The sequence below is a fragment of the Mastigoproctus giganteus genome, chromosome 4, assembly GCF_048544385.1.
Source record: "Mastigoproctus giganteus isolate SK-2022 chromosome 4, ASM4854438v1, whole genome shotgun sequence".
Lineage (NCBI taxonomy): Eukaryota > Metazoa > Arthropoda > Arachnida > Uropygi > Thelyphonidae > Mastigoproctus > Mastigoproctus giganteus.
In genome coordinates, this window is record NC_143578.1 from 172,551,496 (window position 1) to 172,578,605 (window position 27,110).

At 37.9% G+C, this 27,110-nt stretch overlaps 1 protein-coding gene across 6 annotated transcripts in view; it reads right to left on the bottom strand.

The window, feature by feature from the left end:
• LOC150087204 (phytanoyl-CoA dioxygenase domain-containing protein 1-like) overlaps nt 1-27,110 on the bottom strand; it is a 207,190-nt gene that overhangs the window by 108,862 nt on the left and 71,218 nt on the right. For all 6 annotated transcript variants that reach the window (XM_090371876.1, XM_090371879.1, XM_090371880.1 and 3 more), the window contains 2 exons: nt 25,175-25,230; nt 12,363-12,425 (listed from right to left, as the gene is read on the bottom strand). In XM_090371876.1, the coding sequence (XP_090228002.1) occupies nt 12,363-12,425; nt 25,175-25,230 (119 nt within the window). The remainder of the gene's footprint in view (nt 1-12,362; nt 12,426-25,174; nt 25,231-27,110) is intronic.

Here is a 27,110-nt window from a genome sequence, read left to right on the forward strand (position 1 = left end):
TTCTTCTTCTTTTTTTTTTTTTTTTTTTTTTTTTCAAAAGACTGTGTGCTAAAGGGATCAAATTCTGAGGCACTCCAGATATGCCGATGGCCATCCAGAATACAGAATATATTCTGTATTCTGCCATAGTCCATAAAAAACCTTTTACGGCAGAATACAGAATATATTTTCCTGTGGAAATTTTCCTTCCTTTTGCTTCCTTCCTTTATTTTAATGACAAAATACAGAATATATTCTCCTGTGGAAATTTTCCTTCCTTTTGCCAAAATTTTGTTTGTCATACACTGTGGCGCTACATGAGCATCTATATGTGGAACACATGGATGAAATTCCATATCCTCCACCTTCCTCTTTATTCAGTTTTTTAAAATTGGCTCCACATCAGTTTGGTTCACAACAGTTCAGTGCATGACAATTTGCTGTATGTGACAATTTGGTGCATGATAATTTCATGTCCAATATAATTAGCATTAGCATTTAGCATTAGTAGAGGCATTTGATGCAAGAAAGCAGAATACTTGTCCAGCTGAGCTTTAAACTTATTTAGGCTATCAACTTCCACGACAAGGGATGGAAGTCTGTTCCACCAACCAACCACCCGCTGGCTAAAGGCAAATTTCCGCACATCTATCCTACATCTGTCTTTCCTCAATTTGAATTTATGCCCTCTCAGGTGATTATTCTGAGCAAGAGGAAGAATCCTATCAGCATTGAGCATGCTCAAACCATTCAAGGCTTTATACACCTCTATCAGATCACCTCGCTGGTGCCTAGTCTCCAGACACTGTAATTTGAAAAACTTAAGCCTTTCTTCATAAGAGCACCCCTTTGTTCCATTCACTATTCTTGTTGCCCTTCTCTGTACTCGTTCCAGCAGCTGTACATCCTTCTTGAAATGAGGCCTCCTGGCCTGTATACAGTACTCTAGGCGTGGCCTGACCATTGCCTTATACAAGGGAATAATCACCTCCTTATCCCTGCTAGAAAAATTCCTATATATCATTGACAATACACCATGAGCTACTCTTGCAGCCCGTCTGCACTGCTCAGAGAACTTCATATCTGCCTGCACAACCACCCCCAGGTCCCTTTCATTCTCTACCACTGTCAGTGTAGTATCACAGAGTTGATATGTTGCTCTGGGGTTGCTGTTTCCCCATATGTAGTACTTTACATTTGTCAATGTTAAACTTCATTTGCCACCTCTCAGCACATCTGCTCAACCTTTCCAGATCCTGTTGCAGCAGCATAGTGTCAGTAGTGTCCTTGACAACCCTGCCAACCTTCGTATCGTCTACAAACTTGGACATTAAGCTTGATATACCATCATCAATATCATTTATAAATACAGAAAACAATAATGGACCCAATATTGAACCCTGAGGGACTCCACTAATAACATTAGTTCATGATGAGCAGTGTCCATTGATTACCACTCTCTGTCTTCTCCCCCTCAACCACCCCTTTATCCATAGCAGCAATTTGTGCAGCAGTCTTCCATGTGCAACGGTATCGAAAGCCTTTCTAAGATCCAAGTATATAATATCAACGTTATTCCCTGCATCCAGTTCTTTTGTGACTGCATCATAGTATCCAATCAAATTGGTCAGGCAAGACTTCCCCTTAACAAAACCATGCTGTGTCCGAGCTATAACTGAAGTCTTGTCTAGATGATCCTGCAGTGCTTCTTTAACCAGTGCCTCCATTCATTTTCCGGGAACAGAAGTTAAACTCACAGGTCTATAATTACTTGTGTCAGCCTTTGATCCTCCTTTGTGAATTGGGGTCACATTTGCACATCTCCAGTCCATGGGTACCTCCCCTGAGTCCAAGGAAGCTCTCATAATTATGGCTAAGGGTTTGCTTACTTCCTTTGCTGCCTCCTTTAATATAACTGGATAGATCCCATCCACCCCAGGTGCCTTTCTTGTGTTTATCTTCAACAATTTCTCCTCCAGTTTACTCTCAGTTATTACAAGATTCTCTAGCTTACTGCCAGAGTTGAATACACCTCTGGCCTTCCCCTCGCTGAATAACTCCTCATGTGTGAATGTCAATGCAAAATATTCATTTAGTTTGTTAGCTACCTGAGCAGGATCATCAACAATTGAACCATCGATATCAAGTGGACCAATCTGATTCATCCCCTTCCTTCTAGAGTTTACATAAGTAAAGAACTCTTTGCTGTTTTTCTTTGCATCCCTTGCCAAAGTTTTCTCGTAATCTGCCTTTGCCTCCCTAACCTCCTTTGTAACTTCGTTACAGATCAACTTGCATCTATCATAGGCTTCTGTGTCACGTGTTAATTTGTGTGTATCCCATGCATTTTTCTTCTCTGCCATATGTCTCATTAGTTCATCTGACATCCATTTAGGTCTAAACTTTGACAATATTTCTTAGTTGGTATGTAAAGCCTAGTAGCTTCCAAGATAAATTCTTTGAATGCTTCCCATTTTGAATTTGCTGTTGGAAACATCATCAGTTGGTCCCACTGTATAGAATTTAAATACTGTCTCAGTCCATCGTAGTCGCCTTTACGAAAGCAATAACCCTTCCCTTTACCCCTAATGGTAGTTACCTCTTTGAGTAAATCCCACTTCAGCACACTGTGATCACTGCCACCTAGTGGTTCCTTTATCTGCAGATTCTTAATGCATGAAGAATCACTACTGATAATCAAATCAAGAGTATTACTCCCTCTAGTTGCCTCCCGAACATGCTGATGTAGAAAACAATCATCCAATAAATCCACAAAAGCCTTGCTAGTGTGTGAGTGACCAGCCCCCAAATTCCAGTCAATATCTGGGAAATTAAAATCCCACATTATAAGACTCTCTGATTTACTGGCCCACTCTATTTCTCTGTACAGTTTCTTATTATACTCATCAGAGTCATTAGGCCTATAGCACACTCGTACTCTCAATTTTGATCTCCCAATACTTATGTCACACCAAACTGACTCGACACTGCACTGTCCAGCGATGTTGACTGGTTTCACTGCCTTGGATTTTATGTATATCTTAACTAATAGCATAACCCCTCCTCCCTTCCTATCCTGTCTATCCTTTCTGTAGACATTGTACTCCCCAAATTCCAGTTCTGCATTCCTTATATCTGTGTGACACCACGTCTCTGAAATCCCAACAATATTTGCCTTTGATGTTTTGAGCAATACCTCAAATTCATCAAATTTATTTACTAAACTGCTAGCATTGGTGTACACGCAAGTATACATGCACCTGTTCTTTTTCTTAGTTACCCTAACACACCCATGGGTTTACTTGTACCCCAATGATTCCCAGCAGTCTCTGAAATATCCTGCATTTTATTTTCCAGGCTGCTGCTCATTCCAATAGAAACAGCAAGAATCACTTTCACCTCTGCCAGTGGCTACTGTTAATCTATTAGTCCTTGTATCCCTTCAATCTAGCAGTTTTCTGACCCACCTAACACTGCCTCGATAGCATCAGGAAACATTCTTGCACCCTTTCTATTTAAGTGTATCCCATCCCTGTAGAAGCAGTCTCTCCTGTTAACAAGTACAGACCAGGCTGAAAAAAATTCTACCCCTTGAGCCTTGCACAATCTTTCCAGGGCCGAATTGATCGACAGGGCTCTCATCATATACTTCCGCCGGTCTCCTACTCTTAATATCATTAGTGCCAACGTGTACAACTATATCACCTTTTGTGCCCTTAAAAGATGATATCCGCTCTACAACGTCATCAACCTTTGCCCCTGGCAGGCATACCCTTGTCCTGTTCCACCTATTCTTTTTACAAAGCATGTTTCCCGTTTCCCTGACAATAGAGTCACCAACATTATTTTGTGTATGACAGTTTAGTGTATCAGGGGAGGTTCCCATGGACTGGAGATGTGAAAATGTATCCCCAATTCACAAAGAGGGTTCAAAGGGTGACACAAATAATTATAGACCTGTTAGTTTAACTTCTGTTCCGGGAAAAATAATGGAGTCACTGGTTAAGAATGTGATACAGGATCACCTACACAAGACAGCAGTAATAGTTCAGAGACAGCATGGGTTTATAAAGGGGAAGTCTTGTCGGACCAATTTGATTGGATACTACGATGTGGTCACAAAGCAACTGGATGCAAAAAATAATTTTGATATCATATACTTGGATTTCAGGAAAGCTTTTGATACTGTTGCACATGGAAGACTGCTGTACAAATTGGAGCAGTATGGCATGAAGGGCAAGAAGCATGAAGGGCAAGTTACTGCAATGGATAAAGGGATGGTTGAGTGGGAGATGGCAGACAGTGGTAATAAATGATCACTGCTCTATGTGGACTAATGTTATTAGCGGAGTCCCCCAGGGTTCAGTGCTGGGCCTATTGTTGTTTTGTGTATTTATCAATGATATCGATGAAGGTATATCAGACTAAATGTCCAGGTTTGCAGATGATGCAAATGTTGGCAGAGTTATTAATGACAGTAAAGACAGTATGCTACTGCAACAGGATCTAGAAAAGTTAGGCAAACGGGCTGAGAAATGGCAGTTGGAGTTTAACATTAACAAATGCAAAGAACTCCATATGGGTAGCAGTATCCCAAGAGAAACGTACCAACTGTGTGGTACTACACTCAGGGATTTGGAGAATGAGAAGAACCTGGGGGTAATTGTGTAGTCAGATATGAAGTTCTCTGAGAATGCAGATGGGCTGCCAGAGCAGGTCATGGAGTTTTGTCAATGATATATAGGAATTTTGCTAGCAGAAAGGAGGTGGTGATTATCTCTTTGTATAAGGCAGTGGTCAGGCCACACATTGAGTACTGTATACAGGTGTGGAAACCTTATTTTAGGAAGGATGTAGAGTTGCTAGAACGAGTACAGAGAAGGGCAACAAGACTGGTGAGAGGAACAAAGGGGTGCACTCACGAAGAAAGGTTTAAGTTCTGCAAGTTGCAGCATCTGGAGACTAGGCACTTGCAAGGTGATCTGATTGAGGTGTATAAAGCCTTGAATGGTTTGAGCAGGCTCAATGCTGACAGGATACTTCCGCTTGCTCAAATTAAGAACCTGAGGGGGACATAGATACAAATTGAAGAAAGACTGTTGTAGAATAGATGTGTGGAAGTTTACCTTTAGCCAGCGGGTAGTTGATTGCTGGAACAGACTTCCATATGTTGTTGTGGAAGTTGATAGCTTAAATAAATTTAAGGCTGAACTAGATGAACATTTGGAGTGACTGGATGGGTGAAATGGGAAGTTTTTTTTTTTTTTTTTTTGGGTGATGCTGTATAAGCTTGATTTCTTTCATCACATGCCTCAACTAATGCTAATTCTAATACAATTTGGATTATGATAGTTCATGTATTATCTGAGAATTTAGTGTATGACAATTCATGTAACAGACAACCTGTGCATGAAATAACTCATGTAACTGACAATCTGTACATGACATTTTGGTGTATGTGACAATTTGGTGAAAGATAATTAGTGGCTATGACAATTTGGTGAGTAAGACGATTTGGTGAATTCTATGCAAGAATTGAAAAAAAAAAAAAAAAAAAAAACCAACTTTAAACATGCTGTGCCTTGTATAGTTCATTTAGTCCTCCCGGTATGGTTTGTATTTTTGATAGAACACACTAACCACCTTTTTTGCTTTTAAGTACATTAGCATATATGTGCAAAGTACCCATCGTCTTTACCATGTACATTATATTCAAACCTGGTGAAAAAGCCCAGGTTTGAATCCCATCAATGATGTGAAGAAATGTTTAAGGGTGTTTTTTTTTTTTTTTTTTTTTTTTTTCACAAGGTGACCGAGTTTAGTTTGTCTCTGACAAGCGTTGCAGGTTTTTTTTTTTTTTTTTATAGACAAAATATATGAAGGCCACTGGAAATGTATATGGCTTGAGTATGAAAGGGAAGTGGTATAGTATTAAAAATGTTGGTATTTAATTTTAAACACTCCAAAGAATAACCCACCAAATTTAATGCAGTTTTAATAATATCTTTTTACAGGTTCTGAAGCCAACAAAGCTATGCAAATGAGAAAACATAGAAAAACTAAGTTATCATGCAGTCATCCAATATTTGGGGGGGGGGGGATTCAAAGGAAATTCATGAGGATATGGTTACAACATTGGGGGATGATGCCCCTTCCTATTCCATGGTTAAGAAGTGGGCAGCAGAATTTAAATGAGGGAGGGAGAGCCTGGAAGATGATCCATGCTGTGGAAGACCAGGAACATCCATCACTCCAGAAGTTGATGACAATGTGCATGATCTGATGATGAGTGATCGACAATGACAGTTCGGTAAACTGCCAGCATCTTGGGAATCTCATGTGAATGTGTGCACCACTTAATAACAGAGGTTCTCGCTATCAAAAAGGTGCTAGCACAGTAGGTCCCAATGATGACAGAAAATCAAAAACATACAAGTGAACATTTGATGGATCAAGCACATTTCTTGCACAGTTTGAGATCATGGATGCAATGTGAGTTTATCACTTTCAGAGAGGCCAGATCAGCTTTCTGAAAAACCGATGCCATCATCTTACCAGTCTTACCAATCTTCAGAAAGGCCAGACAGTCACAGGAGTATTATTCAGACCTTGTGAGGTGTTTTCATGAAAACAAAAATAAATGCTTTTATTTTGTTTTTCATGAAATTTATTTTGTTTTCATGAAAACAAAAATAAATGCCCAAATTATTTTTCCAAGGGAAACTTGGAAAAATAATCTTGTTCCACCTGCTTAGAAGTCTTTCACTGCCACACAAGGCTGCACTGCATGAGTGCAGCTATGAAATCTTGTACAATCTCCCTTATTCACCAGATCTAGCACCATCAGACTTGCACCTATTTCCTAATTTGCTAATTTTAAAAAATACCTGGCTGGCATCCATTTTCTCACTGACAGTGATGTCACTGCTGGAGTGGATGAATTCCTGGAGGCCTAAGAGAAAACTTTCTTTACAGCTGGAATCGATGCTTTGCAGCATCGGTGGCAACAGCATAGTGACTCCAAAGGGGACTATGTTGAAAAGTAACATGTCACCAGACTCCTAAAATAAACCCTTCATACTCGGGACACAAATTTTTCAAATGTTCCTCATATATGGCGAGATATGGTCAGTTGTTGATAGATTTAAAACCCAAAATGCAGATGGATTTCAGGTGCAACAACAACAAATGTAATAACTTGATACCTAATGAATTTTTCATAAAATTTTGCATTTGGCTCATTTCGAAAAACTGTTAAACATTCCAAATTTCATTAAAATCAGACAAATATAAATCAATTATATCTTTGTCTCATGTAATAATGACTCCCAGTGTATGAATTTTGATGAAATTTTATATTTGGCTCTTTTATAATGATCTGTCAAGTACTCCCAAATTTCACTAACATTGCATCAATAAAAATCCAGAAATTATTTCTTTTTTTTCATACATATCATATAGGCTATCCATATATTGTAGCAGACGCACTGAATATTGCTTATTGCCATGTGCTGATTGGACGAACAATATGGTGGATATTCCCATTTCTTTTCATTTCACTTATTTTCTGTGCTGTGCTGTGCCTATAATTTTCTTTTTTGCTTCCCAACCTTCAATCAATCCATGCTGTTAGAATTGGAGGTGCTGTATAAGAGAGGATATGATAGTACAATGCACCCGGCCCCCAAAGCATTTCTTAAATAGTATAACACAGATCTAACAAAAAAATGGGGGGACCAAAACTAACCATGCACCTGGACCCCAGTATGCTGTCACTTGGTCCTGAAATTGAGCATAGATTAGTATGTGCCTATATCTTCAATAAGTAACAGCAACAGCAGGTGTGTCATGCACATCACAAGGACAAATGCTGCCCCTCTGTGTTACCAGGCAATACTAGTTTATATGTGGCTCTCATCAACTAGTGCAATACCACCACTTTGCTCACTGGAAGCTTGAAGTGGCTGGACCCATGTTTAGCCTACAGAGCAAAGTTCCAGCAACCACCTCCCATCTCTTCCATTATGTAATATGATCGATGTCTTTTGAGGTTACGATGAACATCCTGATAAGACCCAATCTTCCTTACATTTTGAGGGTACAGCTCTAAAACTGTTTGCAGGCCAGTCACTAGATAGTCCACCGGAGCCTGAACCTATTGGTAACTCTCTCTATGAGGCTTCCAGATCAGCTAGTGTACAATCTTAGTGTCCCTATTGTGCCAGATAGTGATTGGAGGAAATAAGAGTAGTGTGTATGGGGGAGGGAGCACTGCCAAGACCACTTTATGTCAAGGAGATGGGTATATTCTTACCATGTGTACCATATCCAAGAATTTCATTACTTCATACAGCAAGGCCCCCACCTTTTCTTACTACTGAATACACCAAGAATTGCCAAACCAATAGAAAAAACTTAACTGTGAAAAGATCTAAACCTCCCAAACACTACCTCATTCATTTCACGAATAAACGTGATCTCAGTTCTAATCTCAGTTCTAATCAATTGGAAATGGAACATCTAATCTGATGTTCCATTTCCAATTACAGTCTGCCAAAACCCATGTACTTTTTCTGACATAATCTCAGTCATCAGTTGATTCAATTGCTTATCTCATTTGTCTGTATTATTCCTGTATGATTTCTTTCACTTCAAAGGTAATAACTGTGCATGCATATGTCCATTTTGATATTCCCTATCAGAGACTTAGTAATTTGGAATCTCCTCTTTTCTATCTTCTCTGGCTTAAAATCTCTCTACCATGTTCTATCATATTCATCCACTGCCTCTATTGTTCTCCCAACTCCACTAATGACTTGGAACTCTTTGACTTGCTCTTTTTGAAACTCGGCTTTCTCCAGTCCAACTTCCCTAACTGGGAGGTAATTTTCTTTGGCGATTTTAATGTTCACAACTCCAGCTGACAAGCTGGAGTTGTGAACATTAAAGATTGTGAACATCAAGATGCTGAGGCTTTTGAAATTATTAATGACCTCACACATATTGTTAATTTACCTATCAAAATACCAGACAATCCCAACCATGCAGCCAACATGCTTAATTTTTCTAAGTATACAGTTCAGGTAAGTGGTCCTCTAGGTACCTCAGATCACAACTTGGTGATGAAATATTCTCCAATGGAACAGTTCTCTCATGGCCATTCTCAACCTTGTATTGTTTGGAATCACAAGAATGCAAAATGGGATGATATGTGAGAGTTTTTCTCTTCTTTTCCTTGAACAGATTACTGTTTTAAATCTTCTGATGCCGATGTTTGCTCAGATCATGTCAGTGAAATTATTCTTGTAGGGATGAAATCATTTATTCCACACTCCACCTTTAGATCACATTCATTATCTAAATTTTGATTTTCCAATAAACGTGCTAAGGCTGTTCAAGATAAGAATATTACATATTGCAACTGGCTTGGATTCAAATCTCCAGCTTCATTTTCAGCTATACCAAAGTTTACAACAATTGTAAAGTAATTATTAATCAGTCCAAACTAGATTTCGAACAGGCTAAGAGTAGAAAAATTGCTTCTTGTCCTAATGGTATTCAAGCATTCTGCTCTCGCCAAAGCTACTAGCCACAACTTTTGCCCATCTCTATTCCTACATTTGTCAAAACCAGAAGGTTTTATTGCCACTTCAGCCAAGGATAAAGCTGACCTGCTAGCATCCTACTTTACTTCTAACTCACATATTGATCATCTTGGTAAATCACCTCCCACCATTCCCAGTTTGTTGTTTGTTTGTTTGTAATTTTGTTTTTAGGATCATTAGCAACTAAGGCCATATTGCTCAGAGGATATGCAGTGGTCATTCCCTGACCTTTCCGCATCCTCTGTATTTGGTGGTCACGGGCTCAAACCCCGGTCTAATCAAGAAGCATGTGCTACGCACTACTGCTCCTGCCTACCTGGCTAAGGAGGCACCCCATTTCCAGTACACTCCATTTAATGTCTCCTATGGTCTTCTGTCAAAAGGATGTCAGAAGGATTTTGAACAATCTTAATGCTAAGAAAGCTCCAGGTCCTGATGGTGTTTCTCCACTTGTTCTCAAAGCCTGTGCTCCTTAGTTTAATCCTGTTCTGTGTCATCGTTTTTTTCCCTTTCTTATTCCCACGGTGATTTTCCTTCTGCTTGCAAATTTTCTCATATTAAGTCAGCTGGTTCCTAAAAAAGCTTCATATCCCTCTCATTTAATTACCATCCCATTGGACTTACTTCTATTCTTTCTAAAATAATTGAGAAATTTATTAACCACCAACTCTAAAACTATCTAGAAATCTTACATCTTATCAATAATCGCCAGTATGCATTCTATCAGTATCGATCCACTGGTGATATTCTGGCTTCAGTGAAAACATTTAGTGAAATTCAAGCAGTTACTCTTGATATTTCAGATGTTTTTCATCATGTTTGGCATAAAGATCTTCTAAATAAGCTTCCATCTTATGGTTTGCCAACTGTTTTTTGTAATTGGGTATCCAGTTTTCTCTCTCACCACTCACTGGTGGTAATGGTAGATGGCTCTCTGTCTTCTAACTTCTCCACTAATGCTGGTGTTTCGCAAGGTTCGGTTCTTTCTCTTTCCTTTCAGTTATCACAAAATTATTCAGCTCACTGTTCTAGTCTGATAAACTTCTGGCATTCCCTTTCTTAAAGAATTCCTCATGTTTTAATGTACATTAAAAATACCTATTCAGCTTATCAGCAACATGAGCAGGTTCATCAACAGTTAAACCACTGACATCAAATGGATCAATGAGATTTAATCCCTTCCTTCTACTCTTAATATAAATAAAGAAGTCTTTGTTGCTTTTCTTGGCTTTGCTTGCCATAATCTTTGCTTGCCATTCTTATAATCTGCCTTTGCTTGCCTAACCTCCTTTGTGACTTGGTTGCAGACTAATTTATATCTACCATAGCCTTCTGTATCACCTAATAATTTATATGCATCCTGTTCATTTTTATTCTCTGCCAAGTGTCTCAACAGTTCATATGACACTTTTCCTCTTGTATAGTAATTACCTTCTTCCAGTGACCAGAAATCATCCTATCCACAGGATTCCTTTTCCTTAAATGCTGATCTTCAGGTAATTCTCCAGTGAGGCAAAGATAACTTAGTTGACTTCAATCCTTTTTAAACTCAGTCCTGCTTTACATCTTGCAAAAATGATTTTTCTGCTCCTTTGGTTATCTTTGACGACAATCTGATTTCTATGCAAGATCGTATATCTCTATCGGGGATTACCCTGACTTCTAATCTCTCTTGGCATAAGCACATCGTAAATATTGCTTCCTCTGCATCTAAAAAATGGGATTTCTCTCTCGCTCTCAGCATTACTTTTCTTCCAAACAGCTGTTCACTCTGTACAAATCGCAATCTTCTCTACCATGAAATATTGTTACCACATCCAGGGTGGTGCCCTCGAAAGCTATCTGGGGCCTCTAGATTCCATTCAAAAGAGGGCAAACCAAGTCTCTCCACTCTCTGTCTCATAGATGTTCTGTTTCTGCTGCATGCCTTTTATGTAGATAATTCTATGGGCACTGTTCTTCTGAATTGGCTTCTATAATTCCGCTCTCTCTTCCAAACCAGTCTGAACATGTCCCGCCCAGTCAACATCCTTTTGCTGTTCAACTTCAAGCTCACAGAATCAACTTTTCTTCTTCCTCATTTATTAATTCAACTTCCATTTTCTGGAACAATCTCCCTTCATACGTATTTCCTGAAAATTACAATCTACAGAAATTCAAGTCTAATGTCAACATAAATGCATGGTACAAAGTACTATATTTTCTAATACCCCTTGTGCTTCAGGTTCTCATAAAAAAAAATTAATATGTGCCTGCTATCTCTGATGACTATACACCTATTATCTTCATCATGACTGTTTGTCTATATTGTAAAGTTGTTACAATATAGATAGACTTTCCAAACTGCTTCTGGGCAGGACTGGCTTAAATACTTTTACAACAAATAAACTGATAAAAAAAATATTATATTCCTTTTTTCTATTATTTTCTAAATTTCTGCATTTCTCCTGTCTTGATTTCTCTAACCTTTTATTTAATCGATTTTCTTAATTTCTGGTATGTATGTGATATGCCGAATTTGTCATACATTCACCACTAATTTTCTTTCACCAAATTGTCACATACAATCAAATATCATGTGCTAAATTGTCTTAAACACCAAACTGTTGCATACGGTGAATTGTCATACACTGAATGAATTGTAATACACCAAACTGTCTTAAATCCTTAAAATTTAGGTTTGAATATATATATGGAAACATACACAGTGACAAACTCTTCCTATTTATATATTAGAGAAATTTCTATATCAAAAAAATAAAAATAAAAATAGCTTACCTTAAATATGTACATGCTTTGAACAACAACTGGATCCTTAAATCCTAAATTACGTATCACATCCTAATTATAAGAATAAAAGCAAAAAGTTGGTGTTATATTTTCTTTTTATTTTACATTTTATTTATGGCAAATGCTATACCACACATATTTTTAAAAAGTAATTTCCACACCAAGCAACTAATGTGATTATTTTACTGAATTGAACTGATTCATATAAAAGGCTAAAAGTTCTAATATATATATAGTGAAGGGCACATTAAACACTCAGGTATTACTGATAAAGAAATAAAAAGCATCTTTTCACGAAAAATAACAAAGAAAAATTTAATATAAAATGTAAATAACTGATCAACTGAGCTTACATATAATTTCAATAAAAATTAGGAATTTAAGAATGGCTATGGAATTATCTACAAATTAAAAAGAACAAATGCATTACACAATTCAGTCTGTCTTTTCTGGATCTTCCTCCTATAACTTAAATGGTCTTTCACTCTTGAATCCATCTCGCCACTCAATTATGACTTTCCAAGCAATCAAACAAAGAGTCCCACTCTATCTTTGGTTGCCGTAATGTGTGTGTGTGCGACCTAAGTGCAGCAAAGAGTATGCAACTTGTTTTGTGTGTGTGTGTGTGTGTGTGTGTGTGTGTGTGTGTGTGTGTGTGTGTGTGTGTGTGTGTGTGTCAATATTAGATATCTGCCTTTTTCTTCATTAATATGGCAAATACAATATATAGTAGGCTGTGATCCTGGAGATTCGCAATTGGAGACAAGTAGGCATATTTCAAAATCAAGCCTGTATGCTTCCACAAAAAATGCATGGATGAAAATATAGCAGCCAAAGCACCTACTTCAGATACAAGGCTAATGAATTTAATGAGGAGTTCATATGATGTACCAGGGGCAAAAGTTGATGAAGCTGTAGAACAGATATCATCTTTTAAGGGCACAAGAGGTGATATTGTCATACATGTTGGCACTAATGACATTAAGAATAGGAGATCTACAGCTTAACAAGTACAGGGAAACGTTGAAAAAATGTTTCCCTGGCTAACCCTAACGCCAGTTAGGGTTAAAATTTTCAGTGTCTGCAATTCTGCCCAGACACAGTAGGAGGAAGTATATGATGAGAGCCTTGTCAATCATTTGGCCCTGGAGAGATTGTGCAAGGCTCATGAGGTAGAATTTTTCTCAGCATGGTCTGTGCTTGTTAACAGGAGAGACTGCTTCTACATATATGGGATACACTTAAATTGAAAGGGTGCAATAATATTTACTGATGCTATAGAGGCAGCGTTAAGTGAGTCAGAAAACTGCTAGCTTTGGGGGGGGGGGGAATACACAGACTAATAGATTAACAATAGCCACATGTAGAGGTGCAAGTGATTCTTCACTGATTCTATCGGAACGAGCAGAAGTCTTGAAAGCAAGGTGCTGGGGATTTCAAGAACCATTGGGAGTCATCATGAAACAAGAAAATACATGGGCTGCATTAGAGTAACTAAGAATAAGTGCATGTATACTTGCATATACACCAGTACTAGCAGAATAATAAATAAATTTGATGAATTTGAAGTGCTGGTCAAGACATCAAAAGCAGACATCGTTGGAATAACAGAGATGTGGTGTCACTAAGATATAAAGGATGCAGAATTTGAATATGGGGAGTACACTGTACACAGAAGGACAGACAAGATAGAGGCGAGAGGTTATGCTCTTAATTAAGAAGCACATCAAATCTAAGGCAGTGCATCTGACATCAGTGGCCGGTGCAATGTTGAGTCAGTTTGGCATGACTTCACTGGGAAAGCATAAATGAGAGTATGAGTGTGTGGTAAGCCTAATAATTTTGATGAGTATAATGAACAACTGTACAGAAAAACAGAATAAGCCAGTAAATCAGAATGTCTTATAATGGAGGATTTTAACATTCCAGGTATGGTCAAACTCACTTGTTGCCTCTCTAAACATGCTGATGTAGAAAACAGCAGCATGTTAGAGAAGCAAAGAGAGGGAGTAATACTCTTGATTTGATTATCAGCAGTGATTATTCATGCATTAAGAATCTGCAGATAAAAGCACCACTGATTGGCAGTGATCACAGTGTGTTAATTTTGTATTTACTTAAAGGTGTAACTACCATCAAGGGCAAAGGGAAGGGTTTTTGCTTTTGTAAAGAATGACTACAGTGCAATCACACAGCTTTTAAATTCTATACAGTGGGACCAACTGATGATGTTACCATAAGAAAATTCTAAATGGGAAGCATTCAAGGAATAAATCATAAAAGCTACTAGGCTTTTCATACCAACTAAGAGTACTCTTCAAGGTATAGGCATAAATGGATGTCAGATGAACTGATGAGAATCGTGGCAGAGAAGAAAAATTCATGGGTTGCATATTAATTCAGGCGTCACAAATGACTATGGTAGATATAAACCAGTCTGTAATCAAATCACTAAAGAGGTTAGGCAAGTGGAGGGAGATTACGAGAAATATTTGGCGAAAGATGCAAAGAAAAACAACAAAGACTTCTTCACTTATGTAAAGACTGGGAGGGAATGAATCAAATTGGTCCACTTTATATTGATGGTAAGACTGTTGATGATCCTGCTCAGGGTGCTGCCAAACAGAATCAGTATTTTACAACTACATTCACACATGAGGAATTCTTTAGGGTAGGGGATGCCAGAAGTTTATCACTCTAGTGGGGAGCAAAATGATTTTGTAATAACTGAGAGGAAATTGGAAAAGAAATTGTTGAAGTTAAACGTAAGAAAGACACCTGGGGTGGAGGGAATCTATTCTATTATATTAAGTGAGGCAGCGAAGGAAGTAAGCAAACCCTTAGCCATAATTATAAGAGCATTCTTGGATTCAAGAAGGGTCCCTGTAGACTGGAGATGTGCGAATGTATCTGCAATTCAAAGAGGATCAAAGAGTAATACGGGTAAATACAGACCTGTTATTTTAACTTCTGTTCCAGAGAAAATAAAGGAGTCACTGTAAAAGAAGTAATGCAGGATTATATAGACAAGGATGCAATTATACCTCAAATCAAACACAGAATGGGTTTGTAAAGGAGATAACTAGTCTGTCCAATTTGGATAGTATGATGTGGTCACAAAGGAACTAGATGAAAAAAAAATAATTTTGATATCATATTCTTGGATGTCAGGAAAGCATTTGATACTGTTGTAGAAAAGAGACTGCTGTACAAATTGGAGCAGTGTAGCATTAAGGTCAAGTTGCTGCTATTGATAAAGGGATTGTTCAGTGAGAGAAGACAAAGAGTGGTAATCAATGGACACTGCTCTGCATGGACTATTGTTATTAGTGGAGTCCTCCAACTTTCAGTGTTGGGCCAATTGTTGTTTTCGCTATTTATCAATGATACTGATGAAAGCATATTAGGCTTAATGTCCAAGTTTTTAGATGACTGAAAAGTTGGCAGGGTGGTTAGTAATGGGAATGATGGTATGCTACTGCAACAGGATCTAGAAAAGTCAGAGAGACAGGCTGAGAAATGGAAATTGAAGTTTAACATTGACAAATTGGAAGTTCTGTATATGAGCAGCAGTATCCTCAGAGTAACATAACAACTGTCTGATACTATACTTGGGATAGTGGAAAATGAAGTCCTGGGGGAGTTGTGCAGTCAGATATGAAGTTCTCTGACTAATGCGGGCAGGCTGCCAGGACAGCACATGGGGTTTTGTCAATGATATACAGGAATTTTTCTAGCAGGGATAAGGAGATAATTATCTCATTGTATAAGGCAATGGTCAGGCCCCATCTTGAGTACTGCAAACAGATCTGAAGGCCTCATTTTAGGAAGCATAGAGCAGCTGGAACAGGTACAAAGAAGGGCAACGAGATTGGCAATAGGCACTTGTGAGGTGATCTGATTGAGGTGTTTAAGGCTCTGAATGGATTGAGCAAGCTCAATGCTGATGAGATTCTTCTTCTTGCTCAGACTACACAGGAGGAGACACAAATTCAAACTGGGGAAAGAATTGCAGAATAGACATGTGGAAGTCTGCCTTTAGCCAGACTTCCACATGTCTATTCTGCAATTCTTGAGTGGGGTGGCTGATTGCCAGAAAAAAACTTCTATCTGATGCTGTGGAAGTTGATAGTTTAACTAAATTCAAGGAAGAACAAAAAAAAAAAAAAAAAAACTATTGGAGGTAATAGATAGGTGAAATGGACTTTTTTTTTTTTTTTGGTGATACTGTATAAGCTTGCTTTCTTGCATCATCATTTGCCACTACTAATATAGTTAGTTTGGGATGGTAGTAGAGCTCTTCTGAATATTTCAAATCAGAGAAGAACACTTGTGAATAATTGTCTTGAGTGTAGATAAGAATACTCTGAAAAAAAAGAAATAGTTGTACACTCTTCTAGTACCAGAGGCCATTCTGAGTAAAATTGGAAATTTATTTACAGGTTGCATTTGAAATAACAACTCGACATCTACACCTTTCATTAATGTAACAAAACACAGGAAGTTAGCTGAAGCACGAGCTAACTGCTGTATAACAACTATATTGATCCCCCCCACATGAAAAGCATGTTCCAACCTAAGAAACTGATATGTTACAATCACACTCCTGCTGAAATGTATGTGTGTGTGTGTGTGTGTGTGTGTGTGCGCGCGTGTGCAGGATGAGGGACCCAAAATGAATTCGTTAAAAATAAAAAAAATAAATAAATAAAATAATAATAATTAAAAATAATAAAATTTCCCTTACTATCACATGCATGGGTTGTGCAGTACACCTACTGTGCAGGAAGTGGACAGAATTAACACTTTGTGTAGAATGATTAGTTATAATTTAGGCCTGTTTCCCATATTGTAGAGTTATTCACAAATCAATTTTTCAATAAATGACTTTAAATCTGTACATTTTTGAGCAGCAGGCTGATCAATGAATAACTTCTCCCTTCTAATACTCATTACATAGATATCATGATTTTTTTTCCAATTCTCAAGTCATCCATCACTGGATATAAATCTTCCTGTGCCTTCAATTTTTTGATGTAGAGCCAGGTTCTTTTTTATGAATATAGGTCTGCTGATTGGGGTTCCACATCATCTTTCTTACATAAACCACAGCCATAATCCATTGTCTCCAACCCAAGTGTAAAGTGTGTTAGTTGTCTGACGGCACCGGGGGTTTCCCCAATCTCCGCATTATATTCTTTGTAAGTGACACAGAACTCTGTGGAGGCCAGAGATTTAAAAAATGTGTGGGGAGTGGTTTTTTGTGTAGTGTTATGATCCGTTGCCTCTCTGATCATCCAGCCGCTGCGCCCCCACCGGGCTCCACCACCACCACCACCCACACCCCACCATGAGGAAGCAGGCCAGGAACCCAGCAGAGCACTCTGGCAGGTCCCGCCACCCATTTTCCAAGGATTTCAGTGGTAAGGCCTATAATATAAAAAAAAGGGGGGGGGGGGATGAACACTAGAATTTGGAAAAGCCAAAAGAGGTTTACAAGAAAGTGGTTCAATTTTTTGACACTGAATAGAATTTGGTGGCATTGTTAGGGGTACCCAGTCGGTTTAGTTAGAGTGGAGAGGAGACTGGGGGAAAGAGGTAGAAGGATGGGGAAGATAGAGTAGGCATCCCCAAAGAGGTCAGTGGGGACGAGCCCCACCAGGCAAAGTATGTAGACATGTATAGTATCTTATATAGGACGGCACCTGAAACAAAGTTCAACTCCGCCTTTGTACACTGTGATGGTTACAGAGCACTGTAACAGGCCAGAAATGTGTGTGATGTTATGTTCGTGCAGTTGTATTATGATTATGATTTATGATGTGTTTTCAGTTTGATTTCTTGTTTAGTTGTTTCTGGCCGTTTTGTCACCAGGCAGGTGACCACCTGCCTACCTGGTGACAAAACGGCCAGGCAGGTAGGCAAATCACCTGGAAAGCCTGCGCAGTGTCTGTCTACACCACGGGGAGGTAGGCCACAACTGTGCAAGAACCATGGCCAACCTCAACAGTCACATACTGAATGTCCAAAGAGGGTTTGGAGCCATTCAAAAGAACCCCGTGCCAGCAAGCCGGCAACAGCACACACACGCACACTCATTCCCAGGAGACAGGACAGCAGAAGACGAAGAAATAAGGATGAGAATAGCATAAAATAAAATAAAATAAAAATAAGAAAAAAAAAATAAAATAATAATAATAAAAAAAATAAGTAAAAAAAATAAATAAAAATAAAATAAAATCTTTATCCATTTCTTGCCCACATCTTTATGCAGTGCTACCCAAAGAGTAATGTCATTCAAACATGATCGGCAGGAACAAGTTCTAGATATAATTCTGAATTCTGTTAATATGCAGTGGTGTCAGAAGTCTCTGGTCAATGACGGTATCACTGAGCAGAGGAAGGATTTAGTTGAAGAGAGTCTTGATAAAGGATGAGGCAGAAAAGTGCAGCATCTGTTAAAATCTTTGCGTGTTCTTGAAAACCACAACAATTTTGTATATGACGTCATCAGGACGACGAGGCAGTGCACAGTTGTATTATGATTTATGATGTGTTTTCAGTTCGATTTCATGAATTAACATTGAGGTTGAAAGACTTCCTGTGATTAAAAGCAGCATTGCAGAAGGTTTGAAGGGCCTGGAAATTGTTGACAGAAATGAGTATCTTCTCACCTCTGGGACACAAGTTTGGTACTGTTGCCTTAAGAGCCGATCTTAGATCGTCGTAAATGGAGCATTCAAAAAAGTACGTGAGGAGAGTCTTCCGGTAGCCCACATCGACAGGAGACTGTATTGGAAAGTCTGAATTGGTAGAGTTTTGCGTTCAGCGAACCATGCCCAGTTGGGGTTTTTTTTTTTTTTTTTTTTTTTTTTTTGATTTGGTAGTTGTTGGCGCATCGGCTTCTGTGGCCATATTGCACCTCCCAAGGTTTTTGCAGTACTTTGATCCAAGCCCGAGGCGGGAATCGAACCCGCGACCTTTGGGTTGCCGGGCAGGTACTTTACCCACTCGGCTAGCCCGGTCGGCTTCCCAGTTGGGGGAGGCAGAGACCCGTCTCCTCCCTCCCCTTCCTGGGGATGGGGTTTTAAAGGGAACCAGGTTAGAGTACCCAGTTCAGATCGCCAAATGGCGTGTTGGCAGCAAAGCTACAGTATGTCTTCATCGGTGATGGATGTCCGGTTCATGTCTTGTCGAATCCGGTAGGAAGGTCAAACTGCCCATCCAATTTTTTTTTTTCCTGTTAGGTTATATATATATATATTTTTTTTTTTTTTTTTTCACTAACTCATTCATCTCTTTCTCACACACCAGGGGGGATGCAATGGTGTGTAATGTAATTTAAATACTAATGTTTAATAATTAAGCTAAATAAGAAAGAATATAAAAAGATTAAAACTAAGGTTAGTATGAACTTAACTTTAACATTTACGGTTTGTGTTCTTTTTCTCACACACTAACACTCTCATTCATTCTTCTGGCTTTCATTTCATTTGTTCGACTCTTGCTTTCTGCACTGCACTCTCTGGGCACCTCAACTTACTATTATTCTTCAGTTGTGGTGCAGGCTAGCCACAAGTTTTTGCAGGCCAGGGTAGAATGCAGTGATAGTGTTGTTAATAAATGTTTGTTAGTATATATAAAGTAGTGTAAGTTATTATTAACTTTGTATTCTTTCAGCCAATTACATTTGCTCTTCCACTCATTCCCATTCACCATAACACTCATTCACTCTCTTTCCCTCGTGCTGGGTCCGTCTTTCTTTCACCAAAACTGACATTTATTCCCTTTTACCATAATTCCTAATTCACTCAGCAACCAGCCTATTCATTCTGTCTTTCATTCTACATTACATCTCCTTGCTACCAGCTTACTGATATTTTTCAGCTAATCTGCTTCCTGTACATCTCCCACCCCACATGGTTACTTATTTGGTGCGGGGCCCAGATTCCTACACATAGCAGGGTAGTCCTAGGGGGTACCCAGGTCAATCTGGTTTTGTCATGTCAGGGCACAAAATACTGCTGTCCTGACAGTTATTAGGTCATCGTCTTCGCATGGTGGGAGACGTGGGCAATTTTAACTATTGATTATTATTTAATTGCTGGGGGCTGAATTACCATTCTTTGGATAGCTCTGTGCATTTCGAATACTTTCTGTGTGAAGGTTGTAAAGGCTTTATAATTTCCTCTTATATAATGAAAAGATATTCTCCCCTTGGAAGGGGACTAATCTGTGCTTTTAGCTGTGTTCTGGGGATGTCATAAATTATACATTCATATAGAATGTGTGCCCAGTCTTCACTCTCGCCACAGGTGCAATTTGGGTCATCAGTCAGCCCTAAGGAGGTTAGTTTTGCCTATAGAGAGCCGTGACCTGTCAATATGAACATTGTAAAAAGTCCAGGGGCATACCACTTAGGCGGCCTTGGGCTGACCATTGCCACCCGTGGCAGAAACCTTTGGCTAACTAGACATCTGGTTTCCTGCTCCCATTTTGTTTGCCATAGCTCATGGAGCTTTGTGGCTATTCTTTTTCTTTCAGCATTGAAGGTGCTGGATATATCAAGGGCTATCCCCAGAAATTCTGTGGGTATGCCCTTTATAAGTCTATAATACAAGCCTCTTTTGACTACTTCCAGGTAAAGTGGGAGGGCTCTGGCCAGCAACTGTGGTGCAGGTGTGCTCACTGTGTGACATGCTCTGGTAATGGTGAGAAGTATTGTCCTTTGTACTGATTTTAATTTATTCCCATTTCTTACTATGGCCAAGCGGGTGAACCACACACTGGCTCCATAGGTAATAACAAGTAGGAACATTGAATGGTATATGATTGCCAGGGTCTTTCTTTTGAGCCCCCAGTCTGATCGACTGATGCTGGCAATCATACCTGCATAATTTCTCACTTTCTTCACCAAGTAGGTCAAATGGGGATAAAAAGTTAATTTAGAATCAAAGACCACTCCAAAATATTTTAGTTCTGTAACTATTTTTATAGTAGTTGTGTTAATTTTAATTTGTGGATGTCTTCTTTTATGTCCAAATTGCCTTTTAGAAGTATTTGTTTGGTTTTTTTCAGGTGATATTTTGAGCATGTGCATTTGTGCCCACTCTTGCAGCTGAAAGAGAGCGGCATTTGATCTTTGCTCTACAACCACTCACATGTTACCTTTTACAAGGAAAATCATGTCGTCTGCAAAGGCCAAGCTTTCCACAGGCCCAGATCCAAGGCCAAAAATTCATCCAGAACAATGTTCCAGAAGAAAGGGCCAAGGATTGAACCCTGTGGGCAGCCTTTATTCATAGGGCGTGTCAATTGCTGAAACCTTGTGTGCACTGAGACTCTTCTGTCTGTAAGGTAGTTGTTTATTACCTTATATAGGTTTTGTGAGGCATTTGCCTGGCTGAATCTCCTAAGTGCACTAGGCCACCAAAGTAAGTCAAATGCTCCAGCAAAGTCAATAGAGATTGCTAGCATATATTTCTCCTCTGAGTTTTTAACCGTTGTCAGTAGGCAGTGCATGGCATCCTCTGTAGGGTTGCCCTGCTTAAAACCATACTGATTGTTGGAAGGTAAACCTGCTTCTGTGTAGTACTGAGCTAATCTTCTATATATTAGTCTTTCACATATTTTCCCTAATACAGGGAGTAGGACTATTGGTCTATATGATTTGGGATCAGTAGGGGGGTTTCTCAGGGTTCTTGAGAATTAATCTTAATACAGCTTTTTTCCATATTTTTGGGAATATACCTTCTGTCATACAATTATTATATAGTACTATTAATTTGTCTGGTGCTATTTCTGCTAATTTTTTGATAATCTCAACCTCTAAGAGGTCAAAACCTGGACATTTATTGTTTTTGGTTTTAGATAGTGCTATTTTTAAGTCTTCTACAGTAAACAGAGGTTCAAGATTGGCATTATCATATTCAGTGTTTTCTTTTATAATGTTCAGCTTTTTTTTTTTTTTTGTTTTGTTTTCTGGCCAGTTAATTTGTCCAATTAAATTTATTTGTAATACCCATTTAAGGGGAATGTTCCTCAGTTTTGGTCTGAATAACACTGTCTAGGATATTATTTACAGAGTCCACTCAACACAGGGTTGGGGTTCCATCTGGTTTGACAGTAGTTTCTAAGACATTTCCTCTTGGCAGCTTGTTGGTCACTATTCTGTAGACAACTTGGTGAGAACCACTGGAAACAATAACCCAAGGGTTATTGTTTCCAGTGGTTCTCACCAAGTGCCTCCAGCATTGCTTTTTCTTGTCCCTTATGAGGGCTGTATACTGATTTCTGAAAGTTCTATAAGAATCTCTCAGTGCATCCACCTCATTTTGTGACCAAGATGTTCTGGCTCTGAAAATTTCTCCTCCCCTGGTGCACCCTTCTCCTGAGTACAGTCAGTTCAGGGCACCACCAGGAGACTGCCTGCTTTCTCGGTTTTTTCTGTGGGATAGACAGGTCTGCTGTTTTTGTTAAAATGTTTGCCATAGTCAGTGCTTGCTAGTCTGGGCTACAGTTGCCTGATTCAGACCACTCGTTTTCCTGTTTTTGCAGCTGAGCTGCTATATGTTCTGCAAAAATCTGCCAGTTTGCCTTTTTGAGGTTATACCTTTTGATATCCAACAAGGAGTGTTGAGGTGTTTGTAATTGCCTGTTCAGTTTGAAGGTGATGGATCTATAATCCGATGTGGTCCAGACCAGCTGGACAATTGGTGGCAAGAGTAACATCAGAGAATTTTTTAAGAAATGGAATAGAGTAGGAAGGCGTTTTATTAAAAAATATATATATTTTGAAATATTATTTATTAAAAATATTTCTAACGTGACTTTTGCTGCTGAACTTCTTGAGTAAGTCTCTCAGCATCAGGGAAGTATGCCACAATTTTCACCTTTAAGCATGCTGAGAGACTTGCATTGTTCAGATGATTTCTTGATTTATTTCTAATATAGTTCATGTTCAAAAATATTTCCCCGCAGAAATTCGTCGAATCAAAAACTGAGAGAAGCTCAAATGCAAATATTTTCAAATTTATATATGTGTCCAGTAAGCTACACCATGCATCGAACACAATTTGGTCTTGCTTTTTCAACTCATCTATCGGCATCCATTTATGTAGAATTGCGAGGGCAACCTTTTGCCTCTCCAAATTCTCAATTTCAGTTTTAAGGCTAAAATATTTTAGTCTTGCACTCCAGATGATCTTGATTTTTAGGTCTTCTAACTCCATTTCAAACTTTGCTACATGTGGGCTAAAAGTTAAAGAACAACAGTTACATGCTCAAAGAGCCGCATGCAGCTCACAAGCCACAGGCTGCTCACCCCTGCAATACATTACATATTTGATTATATTTTTATTTTTATTTTTTATTTTATTTATATTTTTATTTTATATATTTTATTTTAGGATATTTGAAACTGGTCATTCATTAAGTTGCTATTTCTGGAATCTGTGAATCAATTTCCATTATAAACTACAACTTTTGCTCTGGACAGTTTTTTTTTTTTTTTTTTTTTTTTGTTTTGTTTTCTGGCCAGTTAATTTGTCCAATTAAATTTATTTGTAATATCCATTTAAGGTGGAACTTTTTTTCCAACAATCAACTACTCTCTGGCTGAAGTCAAATTTCCACACAACTATTCTGCAACCATTGTTTTCCAATTTGAATTTATAAACCTCACTCATGTCTTATATGTGATGTCTAAGAAAGAACATGGATACCATCAGCATTTAGTTTAATAAACCCATTCAAAGCCTGAAACATTTCAGTCAGATCTCCTTGCAGATGCTAGTTTCCATATGCTGCAATTTACAAAATTCAAGTCTTTTCTAGTATGAGCACCTGCACCTTCACCTAGGCTTATTGATTTTCTCTACATTCATTATAACATATCTACAAGTTTCCTAAAATTAAGCCTTGAAAAACTCCTGTATATATATCATTAAAAGAACTTCATGAGCTGTTCTAGTGGCCTGTCCACACTGCTCAAGTGTTTCATATCAGACTGTACCCCACAAGTCCTTTTCTTTTACATCCACCCCTTAGCTGGGTAATACTCAATTGTAAGCAAAGTGCATGGTTTATATGCAGGTAGGCAATTAGAGGAATGAAACAAAACTCCACTTCATAGTGATAATAGATTTAATTTCTTTCTGAACAGTCTGAGAGAATATTACTTATATTAATAAGCTACATTGTTTATGCTTACCTATCTTGGGAGTTTCACCATTAGTACATGAAAAATAATCATTTACAGTTGTATTTTAATTTAAAGTTACTTGATAAATAAGTTTGATAGCAATCAGATATTTACAGCACTCACAGAACCGTGGAGTTACATTACTGTTGTTCACTATTGATATCAAGATGTAACTCCACGGTTGTTGTAAATACTATTCCTAATTTTCTCAGGAACACACAGTGTTAGTAAATCAGAAATCCAATAACTTCAGTTCTGTTTCTAGATAGTTGGTAATTTAATCATTTTAATTATTTCTGACCTCATTGTTTAGTTTTTATTTTCTCCTGACTAATTCCTTCCTCATAATTCAAAATATTTGTGCTGTTAATCACAATCAACATTTTCTTCAAGTGGGTACTATCAATTTATAAAGAATTTATTATCCATTGATAACACCAATATGAAAATTATAAAATTAAACAACAGCAATCTATTTTATAACATATGGGCATTTACAATAAAATATATATTTCTGAAAATGATAGTTTGCACTTGATATTTCAATTCTGTATGGATTAAGAAAAGTCCTAATTATTAAATTTTATAAACATCTTACCTTAAATTTTGAACTAAATGTCACAGTTTTAAATGGTGAGCTGTACCAATGAAGAGCTACATGAAGAGGAATGAAAAGTAAAATTTAAAAAAAAAAATGTTTTTTTTTTACAATGTCATAATAAATTATCTTTGAAACATTTACAGACAGGTTTCATATGAACTAATATCATAATTTAAAAAATTTGTGCAACTAACGCTTCAATAGAATAAAATTAAGTGCAATTCAAATTCTTTATTTGAATAAAAAAAATAAATCTTTCTGCTTACAAGCCACAAAACAGAAACTAAAAGAATATTACCAAATTTTTAATGAAAGTCATTTCTGTTTCATTCATTCATAAAAGCTAACCATTTTCTTCAGATTAATACAGTAAGGCCTAGAATTCAGTAGTCTAAATTGCTTTATTTAGCTTGATATTATAATTACAGTATACTTTTACATTTTATTATAAGATGCATTCAAGATTTTTTTTTTTTTTTTTTCAAGATTTCAAAATGTGTTTCTACTGGGCCCTGCTGGTATGCTATGCAGAAAATGTGTTAGCTTTCTGGAGATCACATAGTTGATAATGAAGAAATTGTGGACGTTTGTGTAGAACAGAATTTTTCCAAATGAGAGAATGGAATTAATGTACTATTATCAACAAAACTGTAGACAGGGTTTCCAGTCAATGTAAAGTCACTAATGTACATGAAGAAAATGAGAATGTGAAAGAACAGAATCTAATGTACACTGAGATTAGTTGCAAGACATCTTCTAATTAATTAAATAATTAATTAATTAGAAGACAGAAAAATCTATCACCACACATAATGGGCAATCAGAGAGAAAACTGCAAATCTAATCCCTCTCTTTCTCCACGTGTTCTTAATTTTGGCATTTGTTAGTTTGTTGTTTGTAGATTTCTACCAGAATGTAATGCCATAATTGTTGAAGCTTGCTGTACCTTGAAACATATTCACCAATGATGTCCAATATGGATTGCAACTCTTAGCTTACATGACCCACTATTTTAAAAGCCACCTCTGCATTCACAGTCTGTCTGAAATTGTGAATACACACATAGTAGGAGAAGGTTCTTGAATAAATCAGATAACTGTCATTTATTTCAACAAATTAGAGGAAGCACATTGGAAGTTAAATATCACTAACCTAATTCTCACCAAGGATACATCTAACATCAAAAATATGACAGTTCAGGAACTGACAACAGGGAGTGATCATCATGTCACAAAAAGGGGTATAGTATCCCAGAAAATTTTGGTGATCAAACAGAAAGATCAGAGTTAGCATTAGCATGATGCAAGAAAGCAAGCTTATGCAGCATCAGCCAAAAAAAAAAAAAAAAACCACTTCCATTTCACCCCTCTGTTCATTCGAAATACCTGCCCAGTTGAGCCTTAAATTTACGCTATCAACTTCCACAACAAGGGATGGAAGTCTGTTCCACCAACCAACTACCGGCTGGCTATAGGCAAATTTGCTCACATCTATCCTACATCTGTCTTTCCTGAATTTGAATTTATGCCCTCTCAGGTGATTATTCTGAGCAAGAGGAAGAATCCCATCGGCATTGAGCATGCTCAAACCATTCAAGGCTTTATACACCTCTATCAGATCACCTCGCCGGTGCCTAGTCTCCGGACACTGTAATTTTAAAACTTTAAGCCTTTCGTAAGAGAAACCCTTTGTTCCATTCACTAATCTTGTTGCTTCACTAATCCAGCAGCTCTATATCCTTCTTGAAATGAGGCTTTCAGACCTGTATACAGTACTCAAGGTGTGGCCTGACCATTGCCTTATATAAGGGGATAATCACCTCCTTATCCCTGCTAGAAAAATTCCTGTATATCATTGACAAGACACCATGAGCTACTCTTGCAGCCCATCTGCACTGCTCAGAGAACTTCATATCTGCCTGCACAATTATCCC